The 14,188-nt window shown below is 44.4% G+C and overlaps 1 protein-coding gene across 1 annotated transcript in view; it reads left to right on the top strand.

Moving 5' to 3' along the window:
• LOC130087734 (radixin) overlaps positions 1-14,188 on the top strand; it is a 553,959-nt gene that overhangs the window by 479,377 nt on the left and 60,394 nt on the right. The window contains exon 13 of the mRNA XM_056254217.1: positions 4,373-4,594. Coding sequence (XP_056110192.1) covers positions 4,373-4,594 — 222 coding nt within the window. The remainder of the gene's footprint in view (positions 1-4,372; positions 4,595-14,188) is intronic.

Raw genomic sequence — 14,188 nt, 5'->3', positions numbered from 1 at the left:
TCCTCCCGTTCGGCCTGTCCTTAGCACCCCGTACATTTACGAAGTGCATGGACGCGGCTCTCGCCCCCCTGAGAAATCAGGGCTTGCAAATACTGAACTATCTGGACGATTGGCTGATTTTGGCACAATCAGACACGGAGCTTTTGTCACACAAAACAGCGCTCCTCAATCATATGAAATGCTTGTGTCTCTCGGTCAACTGGACCAAGAGCTCATTACAGCCCAGTCAGGCGATTTCCTTTTTAGGAATAGAACTGAACTCGGTGACTATGACGGCGCGCTTGTCAACACGGCGCGCGCGCCGTATACAGCCCTTAGCCGCATCTTTTCAGATGAACAGCCTCATTCCTCTGAAAACATTTCAGAGAATGTTAGGCTGTATGGCCTCAGCCGCAGCAGTACTCGAGCTGGGGTTACTGCGCATGCGCCCGCTACAACGATGGCTCAACACTCGCGCGTGTCGCCGGGCTTGGGCCGCCGGCCGCCAGATAATCAGAGTGACTCAGACCTGCATTTTTAGCTCTGAAGCCCTGGAAAGTGGCCGAGTGGTATCAGCGGGGAGTGATGATGGGGGCGATCTCACACCGGAAAGTCGTCTCGACAGACACGTCCAACACGGGTTGGGGCGCGGTCTGCGAGGGCACACCGGCTTTTGGCATATGGTCAGACCAGGAGAAGCTCCTTCACATAAACTGTCTGGAAATGATAGCAGCCGAGAACGCGCTTATGCGCTTTCTCCCAGTTATACGAGAACACCACGTCCTAGTCCGTTCTGACAGCATGTCCGTGGTGTCCTATCTGAACCGTCAGGGCGGAGTCTGATCCAGGAACCTCTGCGATCTGGCAGAACGCATACTAGTTTGGTCTCAGCGTCACCTGCGCTCGCTGAGAGCGACGCACGTGCCAGGCCACCTGAACGACGGCCCGGACAGACTGTGCAGGGACCAGGGGAATGGTCCCTGCACCCCCAAACAGTCCAGAAACTATGGCGCCTATTTGGCAGAGCGGATGTCGACCTTTTCGCGTCAGAAGACAACGCTCACTGCCCAGTGTTCTTCTCGAAGAGCGAGGACGCGCTGGCCCAGGACTGGCCCAGCCGCCCGCTTTACGCCTTCCCGCCTGTCTCATTGTTACCACAGGTAATAATAAAGAGAATCAGGGAAACGCGCCACTCGGTGCTCCTCATAGCCCCGCGTTGGGAGAATCAGGCTTGGTTCCCGGAGCTTACGCAGCTGTCACAGACAGCCCCGTGGCCCATTCCGGTGAGAACAGATCTCCTCTCTCAGGCTCGCGGCTCGATCTGGCATCCCCACCCAGAGCGCTGGTCGCTGCATGCGTGGGTGATCAACGACTACCCGTTGCTCTGCCAGAAGGAGTAATAAACACGATCGTGCATGCCGGAGCTCTTTCTACCAGAAAGCTCTATGCGTCTAAATGGTCTGTGTTTTCTAAATGGTGCACCGACAAAAATCTGGACCCACGGGAATGTGGGGTGTCGTGGCTGCTCGTGTTTTTACAAGAGCTATTGGATAAGGGCAGGTCCCCATCCACGGTCAAAGTATATGTGGCGGCCGTTGCAGCGTTCACAGAACCTCCGCACGGCCAGTCATTGGGAAAGAATGAGCTGGTCATCTGTTTCCTTAGAGGAGCTAGAAGGATGAACCCTCCGCGCCCCCCGTCGGTTCCTGCATGGGATCTTTCTGTGGTCTAGTGTTGCTTTCGTCAACGTAAATTATGACTAAATATCGTCGTCAACGAACCTTTTACACGTGACGAAAACGAGACGAGACGCAACGTAAATGCTGGTCATGTGACGATGACTATAATTAAATGTATAATGCAATATTGTTGGCGAATAAAAATGAGACTAAATGTGGTTTACACAATAAAAACTATGCTAAAATGTCTCTTCATTTTCGTTGACCAAAACGAGACGAGACGAAATGTTATTTAACGTTATTTCGTCTCGTTTATTTGCGTTATTATTATTATTATGCAGCATTTCTGTTTCGTGTGTCACTTCAGTTCAGGGTCTGCATCAGATCGCACTGCGCAGACGCAGGCGACTTCACATCCTCAAGCCCCACTCGCGGCATTATTTAGAAGATGCAGCTGCGTGAGTTACGGCTGTTTCACACATACTCCGTGTGTAGTGCGTATGCGGTGTGTTTTGCGGTGTGTATGCAGGAGCAGCACGCGCTATTGTGCTCTCACGTGTGCTGCGTTTGCAGTGCGCAACTGATCTACGGCTGTACCACAATCAATATTCAAATCAATATTTTTAGCCTACATCCATTATGTCGCGTTGTTGAGGTACTGTGTAGATCTCTGCTCTGCTGTTATGCACGCACCGCTCCTGGAGCGCATTGCCGGACCGCATCCGCGTGTGTGAGCACTCTAACCTATTAACATGGGTGCGGGGGAAAATACGCACCACCACATACGCACTGCAAACGGAGTCATGACGCAATCGTTAGCCTATTTTTTACAAAAACGGCTTCTTCAGGGCCATAATGTAAGATACAAAGTAATGGAGCCTTTTATGCATTGTCGTATTTCTTTAGAAATAAATAATGGACAAATGGACTCTTTGGATGCCGCAGATGTAAAGTTATTCGCTGTCAAAGTGACGCCAAAATGAATCGGAGTCAATGGAATGCTAACAGCAGGTGATGGTCTGCTACAATGGCGGCCCCCAGGCAAGCATCAGTTTCCGGCTGATGGATTACCCCCTTGGTTTTAGCGAATCAGTGCGCAGTATTCAGGTCAGGTGACAAGGCTGCTAGTCACTTTGAAAAGACGCGCTAGCTGGGAAGAGTTTCGTCAAAGCTGATTAAAAGTGATCGAGGATGGATCTCAACGAACTTGATGAACCCATGATATCTTCTTCGGGGCGTAAAAGGAAAATAAAAGCTTGAACTTTTTCCCGGAATCTTGCTAAAACGTTAGTAGCTAAAACGTTAGTGGTGAGGGAAAAGCTTTCTGTATTGCGTGTACGGTAATCACAACAACAAAGTTTGACAGGCGTCTATGTCAGCTGAGGAGATTAACGTTACAAAGATTAACCAAGTGTTTTATTATGTATCATAGCAATTACTTGGCTTTGTTTAACTCTGAAACATGAAATGTGGAGTTATCTGCTTTTGCCACACACACACACAAAAAATATATATATAAAAATACTTTCAATGAACTAATTTAATAAAGTAACTGTATTTTTTTTAGTTATTATTACTTAATAAAAAAAACAGCTGCAGTTTGATTGATATTTAAATGCACAATAAAAAAAAACATGATATATGCAAATGAACAAGAACGGAGTTATCTGTTTTTGCAAATGAACTCTTCTGTTATAGAGGTCATTTGCAAAAACAGATAACTCCGTTCTTGTTCATTTTCATATATCATGTTTTTTTTTACTTGTAACTTGTAACAAACAACTTGTAAATATCCCAATTGGGAGGGTGTGCAATTTTCAAAGAGTTTAATTAAACTTTCATGTTATATATTTTTGGATGCATTTGTGAGTTAATAAACGTAACTGGTTGTGTACACTTGGCACATAATGTCTAAATATCGATAAATCGATTGATATAGCCCTGAATCGAATCGAATCGTAATCGTATCGCAGAATTTTTTGAGGTATCGGCAAATATCGAATCGCTGGCTGACAGAATCCGTATCGTATCGTGATGAACTGTCCGATTTACACCCCTAATTTAATTTATTTATTTATAATAAACTTCAAATTAGTGCTGTCAATCTAATACTTTAATACAAATATTAAAAAATATTTTTAGAGTGTACGGAGACCGACTCAATTACGTCCTTAGCAGTGCTTCATGAGAGTGGGCAGGCTAAAGAGCTATTTTGGCGTATTTTGCTTTCTCTCTGATTGGTGAAATTTCCTGTACAGCTTCATGGGTAATGTTACCATGAATTCTGATGTTAAACATGATTAATTTTTTTTAAACAAGAAAATCGATCGCACACGATCTGTACTTGCAAAATATTAATTAAATATTATTCTTGCCTTTTAAAATATTTTTTTGCTAACTCTTTGTCCTTTGTGCTACACACCTATCTATTACCCGCAGGTGTGAAAGGTTATTTGTTTATTTAACACGATTATTATAAAAATAAGCTGAAATAATACGGGCTGATGGCTTCAACTGAAGGAAATACCTTAGATTAACAACCTTATAGCTCACTGTTGGGCTGTCTTTAAAGGCTTATAAGTTAGCATTTTAAAAAAGTTTTTACTTCCGGAACCCGACTATTGCTCTCTCCCCTCTGATTCCCTGCCACTTACTACTGTGTCTGTGCAGTTAAAACGTTGTTTGCTTGTTGATGCATTTCTCACTTCTCATAGGCACTGTCTGCTCTGGAAGATTTGGAAAAAACCAAAGAGGAGCTGAAGTCTGTGATGTCTGTTCCAGCGGGTGGTGCAGTGGAGAACGAACATGACGAGCAGGATGAGAGCAGTGCAGAAGCCAGTGCTGAGCTCTCTAATGATGGAGTTGCTCACCAGCGTAGTGAGGAGGAACGGCTCACGGAGACCCAGATAAATGAACGGGTCAAAAAGCAGCTACAGGTGAGAATATCTGTTAACTAGGGGTGTAACGATACACAAACATGATGGTTAGGTACGTACCTCGGTATTGAAGTCACAGTTTGGTACAGGTTCAGTACAGCAGGTGGGGGGTGTGTATTGGTGGGGGGGTGGGTCGGGTGGGTGGGTGGGGGGGGAGTAAACTAAACACAAATTTAAAAAAAAAAAATTTAATGAAACTTTTTTTTTTATATAAATTTGTATGTTTAAATAAATTCTATTATAATTACAATTTTCTTAAGGATAAAAAATCTATCTTAGTCAATGCTGTAAACTATATGGAGAGCCCTTAATTATGCATTACTATAATTTTAAAGGTTACAATTATCAACAGAGCCTAAATTATTCAATTATATTTATATATAACCAACACTCAAATAAAAAAAACACATTTACTGAAAATTGCAAATAAGGCAGGTTTTGCATTACCTTTTCTACTTTTCTTTTTGCTAAATTTTCTACTCCAATTCATTTTTGAAATATAATAATTTACACGGTGGCTGTCATAACTTGAATGTCAAAATATGACACCCTAGGATGAGAATGCGTTAGGACATTTCATTCTACTGAACTATACCCGCAAGTGCTGAATTAATACTCGCACAGGTCAGTTTATTACACGAATGAAACTTGTGAGGTAACGCAGCGCTGTTTCACTGTCTACACTATCACACTATATTGCATTTGAGTGTGTTGAAAGTTATAATGTTATACTATGTGTCAGTTTGTCTGTATGACCCCGGATTTCCACCAACTGCGTGTCGGCTGCGTGCTCCAATTCCTACCAGGTCCGGATTTGTTGCGGAACGGCTCCGGCCATGACTGACAGCTGAAGTCACGAGGACCCACGAGATCTCGCGTGATATAACAATCTGCCCTGTGCTGAATTGCTGCAGAGCTCTCCGGCAAAAATAGAAGCTCTGCGTATCTGCTCCGGTGGGCTGCGGATCGGTGGAGCTGGGACGAGTCGGAACGCAACTGTTCTGCAGTCAGTGAAAATACACACATTGACTTTAATGGAAACCTATTGACTCCGCAGCCGTTCCGGAGCAGATCCGCAGCCGTTCCGCAGTTGGTGGAAATTGCCAGCGAGACTAGCAGTAAGCTAGATCAACATTAGAATAACATACTGATCATATTCTAACATTTCATCATGTTGAGCTATATAACATTGATTAGTTTTATGTACATTTGCTCACCTGTCTAATAAAAGTACATGCAAGAGTGGCGTCTCTGTCAAGTCAAAGTTTGTCACAGACGTGGAGCTCTCGGCATCTAGAAAACGCCACGCTGATATTGATCCTCGTTTTAGTTCTCGTTTTGTCCCAAAGTCTGCTTGCCATGGTCCATAATGTTTGAACGAAACAGCAACAGGTTACTATGGTTACTATGGCAGTACGTGCGGAAACGTCTCGGTTATATTTGTTACCCTCTTTCCCTGAAGGAGGGAACGTAGACGTCGACTGATTGGGATCACGCTTAGAGAGCCTGTCATCTTCGAGTACTATTAAAAGGCTTGCTTTCTGTGCACGTATAACCGCAATGAAGCGGACGGACAGAGAAAGCCAGGGCTGGGTCTGAGCTTGCAGGCTCACTGCCTGGTCCCAGTTTAAGGGAGAGGTAGGAACCTTGGGCACATATCCAGGCCGGGGTCTCAGCTTGTGAGAGTTAGCCGGCCCGAATTCCAGGCACAAGTCGTTGACCGGAAGCGAGCATGCAAGCAGGAGAACTGTTTAAACAGAATTTTTAACTCACTGCCTGCAGTGGCACAGGGGCGGTGTCTGCAGTGCAGTAGCACCGGAGATAGGCCCAAGAGGATAAAGAAGGGCGCAGGGATGACCCTTGCTCTCTCAGGAACCTGACGATCAGGATGTGCTTCCCATTCTTCTGCATATGATGTTCGTCATCATATTGAGGGTGAAGGAACAGCCTACTCCAACCCAACTTGCAGGAAAGAGAGCACTGAAATGACCGAACGCTCTCAGGATCTCCTCACGGAGAGAAGACTCATTCAACGAATAGGTTCCACTTCTAACTTAGCGAAGCACAACTGCCTTTATCTTAAGGGGGTGCTTTGCAGAAGTGATGGTCACTTCCACATATCCTTGTGGTAGCCACCTGAACCTCCCCGTCCAGTTTTTTGAACGTGGGTGCCATTATGCCCCGTCCCTGAAATGTATTCAGAGGAAGTCAGGAAGGCTGTCGAGGGGAACTAGGTCTGGTTGGCCCAATAAGGGGCAACTATCAAGACCTGCTCCACTCCTGACTTAGCACAGTAGGTGCAAGCGACATCCGCGCACAAGACAGGAGCACTGCTCAACACTAGTGTGAAGATCACTGAGCATCAGGAGCATATCTGCTCAACACCTGAGTGTGATGACAATCACTGAACTTGAGCAGGCGCCAAGCGAAAATAAATCGCATAGTCGCTTTCTTAGAAGGCTCACTGGGGAACGCATTTCAGCTGAGAGCCAGTGTCTGTCCAAGGGATGTCTGCTCAGACAGAAACACAACTGGCAGAGGGACGAGTCCGGAGAGGCAACAGATGTAACAGTGCGGCCCCAAAGTGGTCCCTGCCCAGCTGGACCACCAGGGGATGGAGTCTCCACTCTCCCTGGCCATAGCTGTCGTGAGGCTCGTCGGCGGCACGATAGAGTAGGCCGGTAGAAAATAGAGGAATAAAGCGACCTCAGAAGCTTCTGACTCCAAGGAGGAGGTGACGGGCGAGTTGTGACATGCGACGACAGCTTAGCGCAACGGTCGCGATGTTGTCTTTTCAGACCAGTACCAGCTCGCTGAGCAGCGGTGGCTCAAAGCGAGGTGAACTGCCAACTCGAGGTAATAAGTACCAATGCAGTCGGAGGTCGCCCAGGCCTCCGTTAAAGCATACCCTTTGTACGTGGCCCCTCAGTCGGTGTTAGTGGACCTCGTTCTAGGAGCAGTTTGGTCCCGAGAACGAAGGTCTGAACATGGGCTGAGGGTTTGGCGGCAGGCCGGGGTGATCTGTTGTCACACGCCCTGTGCCGCTCTGCCATGGTCACCTTGGAACTCGATCATAAAGTTAGTGCTGAAGCGGTCTTCATATGGAGGAGGTCAAGCGGCTGCATCTGCCATATAGCCCAGGAGCCTATGAAAGATCTTTCAGTGGGACCCTTTCTCACTTCTAGCACCAGCCGAACACACTCTTCTTGAAGAAACGTGTTGGACCGAGTCCTTCTCCTGAACTGATAAAGAGATACTCAGCCCGTGGGCGAGATTACTCTCTCCCAGTTGACCTGAAGACCCAACTGGCTATGGAGCACTCGAAGGGTAGGACTTGTACTGATACTTCGCACCTTTGAACGCAAGAACACAGAATGGTCTGTGGAGCGGAAGGATAGAGATCTGAAGTACTGTCCTTCAGGTCGAATGCTGCAGGCCAACCTTGGAGACGGAGCATTTGAAAATGCATCTCTGTGTTAGTAATTGAACGGAGGCTTTCAAAAAAGGGCCCGTTTCAATTGACACAGGTCCAAGATGGCCATAACCAACCACATATCTAGGGTACAATGAAGTACGGGTTTATTAACCCTCTGGGGACCAAGGTGTTTTTGGGGTCCTTGGGATGTTTTGACATGCCCTGACATTTGTGCTTTTTTCAGTTGCTTATAAACATATTACTGGCACACGTGAAATTACACTCTATTTAGCACAAACAGGGCTACCATAATATGTAAGCAACATGTATGTACATGTTTGTATTTTTGAGAGAATATTGTTTAGGCATGTTTATTGATAAAACTAAAAATTAAAGTTTCTGAAATAAGGCCACAAAACACATACTAAATATGTGTCCACAAGACTTTTGACTAATGGAAGTTGTGGCCTAGAGTATTTGCTTCAAAATGATCTGAAAATCATCCTTTCTAATCATTCACATAACACCATAGATTGCTTTAAATTGTGAAAAACAGTTTTTTTTGTTTGAAAGGCAATATGCGAATGGGCGTGAACGGCCCAACCCCCTCATGTATAATTAGGTGATTCTCACCTGAGAAGACAAAGATGCATTCATTTCATTCAGGTGTGTCACAAGAAAGAATGCAAGGAAAATATATATACATCACACACACATATAAAATCAAAATATAAATGAAAGTCAAAAGCACATTTTTAGTCATACCTGGAAACAAATCCTGTTCAAATAGGTTATATGGGCCATTCAATAGAATTGGTTCAAAGTTAGAGTTGGAAACATCTTGAAAAGAAAATTGTCTTTTTCCATAAATCTCTTATAAAGTATTATTTTTTAAAGTATGCCAATAAATTTTTTATTATACATATTTCAAAGTTAAGGATTCATTATTTTGATATAGCCTAGCTGGAACAAACACTATAACAGTTGATAAGTTTATTTTTGACAAAACATACTATATATTTAACATGAGCAGAAACTGCTAACAAAAGCTTATTTGATGTCTATTTTAGAGTTAAAACTTTATAATCGATCCTAAACTAGTCAAACACACACACACACACAGAAACATGATTCAATTTTAAACAGTAGGCTATTTTTGCGTTTACAGACACTAAACGTTCTTATATATCGCGATTAGAACAAAGCACAAGAATAAAACACTTACAGTTCAGCTCGCTCCTCGAAGTGAAAATAAACCAGCACTTGTTCTGAGGTAAATGTCCCAGGATTATTCCTCACAGCCGCGCCAAACGACAGTACATTAATCTGACTAAATAAAGTGTGTTTACAGAGTTTGTATGGGCGTTTTACATGTCTCAATGTGTTGCTTCAGATTATTAGCGTTTGAATAGCGCGTGCTCTCCGTGGGCGTGTCACATTAGGAAAATAATGAGCTGAGAGAACGATAATGAGAATGGCTGACACATCTCTCTTTTTATATAGATTACATAAACAGGGAATATTTATTTTAGTTTTAAATTAGATAATTTAAAAGTACAAACTTAAATGATCATAAACATATATTGCTCATGTCTGGGTGAATAGTATTAGCTGAGTTTTTTTTAAGTTTAGAGACGTGCTCCAGAAAAAAAGTTCACGGACACGGAGAGGCAGAACGCACACCCTGTTTATTTTCTTTATTTTACAAAAGCACAATATTTTATTTCGATTGTAGGTGGGCACATAAAAAAGTAGACATTTAACAGTTTTTTAAAATATGTTTCATAACTCTCAAAAAATCTGGCAAAACGCACGGGTGCGTTCTTGGTCCCCAGAGGGTTAAAACTGGTCTTCATATCGGCTGGAGGAAGAGGCTACATTGCGTCCTTCGCCAGTAGGACTGTGACGTGCGCACACAGGACAGGAGCAGCGCTCAACACGTAGGTGTGATAAATATCACTGAGCCAGGGCGAAGCCAAGCGAAATGAATCGCAAGCCGAGTCTGCTGGTGTTTCGGGGCCAGGTGGAGCGGTAGGAAGCATCCTTAGGCTTACACACAGCGTGCCAGGGGCCAGGAAACCACAGACGTACCCGAGGTGGGGCAGCGAGGTGGAGGACAGGGTCCCGGGCTCGGAAGGCCCGGAGGCGGCCCGAAGCAGGGTCTGAGTGTGGTGCACGACACTTACCTGTCTCCACGAGACGGCCAGGGATGTGTGAGAAGGCGGATGACCGGGTCCTCGAACCGCACCCAGCTGCCGTGCTGGTGAACAAGAGGGGGCTGAGGGGTGCAAGGCTTTACAGGGTCACACACCGCCAGACTTGCCCTCTTGGGACCAAGGAATAGAGGAATTTGCTATTTCTTTGAAGTGCGGGTACCGCTTGCTCTGCTACTTTTGGGAGCCAGCAGTGGAACAGACACACATACAACAAAGACTCCACCCGGCCCGGCCTGGCTGGAGGCTGCTGCGGAGGCCCAGCGGGAGCGGAGGCAGGGGAACGCCCTCGGCGACGAGCAGGCGGAGGAACTGCCACCGGCGGCGGGGTGGAGGCAGCAGCGGCCACCGGGGCAGGATGTGCCGGATGGTCTCCATCTGCGCTTGGGCGGCAGAGAACTGTTCTCCGCAGTTCTCTACCGCGTCGCCGATCAGGCCAACCTGGGAAATTGGGAAGACTGGGAACTGAACCTTGTCCGCATCCGCCATATCAACCAGGCTGAGTCAACGATGGCGCTCCTTGACCACTAAGGTGGACATCGCCAGACCGATCGCGCACGCCACGACACCCGTGCCCCGGAGGGCGAGGTCGAATGCAGTGCGGTGCTCACCTATGAGCGCACGGTCTGGGCTACCCTCGTGCATGTCCATGGGTGCCCTGGGCTGATAGACCTGTTGCAACGCCATGGCACGCAAGAGGGGGCAGCTTGCCCACAGGCTTTGTAAGCTCTGCCCGTCGGAACGGACGAGAACTCACAGGCCTTAGGGGGGAGACGAGGATCCCCCCAAAAGGCAGCGGCCGCCGGACACAGGTGCACCTGTGTCGCGACAGACCGCTCCACTGGAGGGATAGCCTCGCAACCCTTCACCGCTCCTCCATCAAGGGTAGTGAGGGGGAAAAGCTATTCAGGCAGTTTCTGGCAGAGAAAGGTGCCGTCCACAACCTGGTAAGCTCTCCATGCATTTCGGGAAAGAAAAGCACTGGGACGGCGGGCTGAGAACCAGCGCGGCCCGCCCCGAGATACCAATCCTCCAACCGAGACTGAACGGGACACGGTGGAGGGTTCCACTCGAGCCCGGCAGCCTGGGCGGCCCGCTGGACGCTCCTCCTCGCGGTGTGAATGCACTCATTGATTAACGCAATGCCGAAAAAAATACGCGCTGCTCACGCTTGCGGTGGCCGCGATCAGCTCCGGTAGCCGTTTCGCAGCCGTAACGCGCCACAGGTGTGTGCAGTGTAAATAAGGGGTTAAACGGCCGTCACGCTTTTTCTGTCAGTAGAGTACCGGCTACATGCGAGAAGTAGCGGTACGCAAGAAAAAGTGCAGGTACGCTTAACCCCCTGGGGTCGGCTATCGCGCCGGCGCGATTGTCTCGCTTTTTTTCTTATCAGTGCAAAAGAGACTCAAAATACTCGGTTGATTTTGATCTTACATATAAGTGTGATACATCATTAGATCCTGTTAAGTTTCTATTTTTTTTTGTGGATACTCACAATAAAAACAAAGTGTTGTGCTTTTCACCAAATAAAGAAAAACAAACATGATGCGAGTTCTGCGTTCTCTCTGTCAGTGAAGTCCATTCTGAAACTCGTCCTAAGATTAACTGTAACTCCGCGATTACTTGTCACACAGGCACGAGAGATTTTTCTTTATGAAGCTTGAATTCTCTTCTTTTAAATGAAGTAATTTATATAAAAAACAAATATTCTCAGTTTATGCAATCTGTATGAAAAGAGAGTGCTGTCAGTATTTTTTTCCCCAGCTCATTACACTTCATTACGCGTTAATCTGACACGCCCACGGAGGACGCGCGCTATTCAAACGCAAATGTCGAGGCAAGCCATGACAATGCCCACATCAGCCGTTCCACCGCGGCGGTAAAATGTGTGGTGTATTTGCTGCCTTTTACCGCTAAGAGGCGCTACAATCATAGACTCTGAAAAGTGTTCGTTTATTCCGGTTTATTCTCTCTAATGTGTAATCTGCTGCCGCACCGCGGCTGATTCAGAGCGATTGAAAGCTGGTAGCAGATGAATTCAACAAGTGAAACGTAGTTAAAATAATTCATAATCACAATACTGAAATTAGGCTACTGAAATGTAATTGAATAAATAATGAAAACATTTCAACATAAAACATTGCAATAAAAACATTTAGGCTACATCAATGAGGCTTTACAACATTAACAATGTACAGACAGTAGCTCAGTGATCAACGCAACAACACGAGCTTCGAGGAGCTTCAATCGACCCGAGATCGAATCTCAATGTAGCATTCATGTTGTTAACCGATGTTGTCCTACAGCGTTTATATTTTACCACCTTGATGCTTAAATAGGTAACTGTTTATAACTGTTTACTTATTTAAAGTCAAGAGTTTTGTTTAATTATCATTACAACATAAATTTGCTACATTCCTGTAGAACCGCAGCCGCTGCACAAACGACAAAAACTGATGAAGGAAGATTGTCAGCCGATTGCATCAGAAAATGAAAATGAAGAAGCTCATCTTTAGTCTGCTAAATTATTGAGCACATGTAATTAATGTAAAAGAACACTAAAATTACTTAAGTTTGAAACCAAGTTCGAACATTTCAAGGTTTAAATAAAGTGTCGGGACAGTTTTTTTTTTATTTAAAACAGGGTTGCATCGGGTTTAGAGTTTATTTCTTTTGCGATGCAAAATAAGAAACACTAGGCTAATCTTATTCTTGCGACATTTTAAATTTGTATTGCCAAAGAAATTACAGCTAAATTAAACAATTAAAACAGTACAAAACGAAAATTGTCCAAAGAAACATAATTAAATTAAAAACATGCGTTTCTCTTTGCCTCTCTCGCGCTGGATCTCTTTTTATTTAGATATGTTGGATAAGTTTATTTAGTCTCCCTCGCTGCGCGCGCCGGGTCTCTCTCGAAATTAAACATTTCAGGGTAAAAACACATCATACAGCTGATAATACTGTATATGTCGCTGCGTGTCAGCCATACAAATCACGAAAAAATTATTTAGCCTTTAATTGTTGCTTCAAAGACACAGCATGCCTTGTTGAATTCACCTTACAATAACTTCAATTGAAATTTTGTGTGAAAAAAAACTTTAAATAGGCTACAATAAATAAACTACAATATTTATAATTTAATAAGATATGGGGCCTACATTTGGACACAGATTTATCCTTACAATAATTTTGCCTGCTCATCAGGCTGGCTATCTGACACTCTCCATATGAAAGAGGAACATTAACACCTTTGTCCAGCAACTGTCCCTCCAACCCCCCCACAGGCTATCGGAGTCTGAGGCTGACTTAACACAAAGAGAAGTCGCAATTCACACTTAAATCGCTATTCTAGACAGTGTTGATAATGAAGGAATTAAATGATTTAAGTTACATGTAGCCTAGTGATATTTCTGTCATAAAAGTTTATTACTAAATATTTCATTATTTCAATAATTGATGAAATAAAACTGGTTTGAGCCAGCTTTTTCCAAGCAAAACTAAATATAATCTGAAAAAACGCATGTTAATTTGTTGTCATGAACAAAATGTTCAACTCAATAATAAAGTCTACAGGGATCTTTGGATCCTTACAACCAGGCATGCAATTTGTGAATTAAGTTTTTATTTTATTTTGTATTATTCAAATAAATATCGAAACACGGTGCTTCGTGGTAATGCTGCTAAATTAAATAACATTTATAGAATAATTATGAACTTAAATGAAACAATATCGCAACATTTCGACAAATACATTATTTGATCTGTTTTTACATTTTAATTCAGGGCGATTTAGCCTAAATTTAATTAGAGCGAGATTTTCACCCTTGTCTTGTCATTTTCTCATTGGGAAGCGCTTACATTACATGTTTGAGTAGATCCTCTGTACCTCTCGTTTTCATATGGATTAGCCTACATAATCAGATAACATTTATTAGCCTAAATATTTAGACATTTAAAGGCTTT

Source organism: Rhinichthys klamathensis, unplaced genomic scaffold, assembly GCF_029890125.1.
Source record: "Rhinichthys klamathensis goyatoka isolate OS25496 unplaced genomic scaffold, OSU_Roscu_1.1 h1tg000111l_1, whole genome shotgun sequence".
In the NCBI taxonomy this organism is placed as follows: domain Eukaryota; kingdom Metazoa; phylum Chordata; class Actinopteri; order Cypriniformes; family Leuciscidae; genus Rhinichthys; species Rhinichthys klamathensis.
Note: the sequence above shows the minus strand (reverse complement) of the source record. Positions and strands in the feature narration are given on the sequence as shown.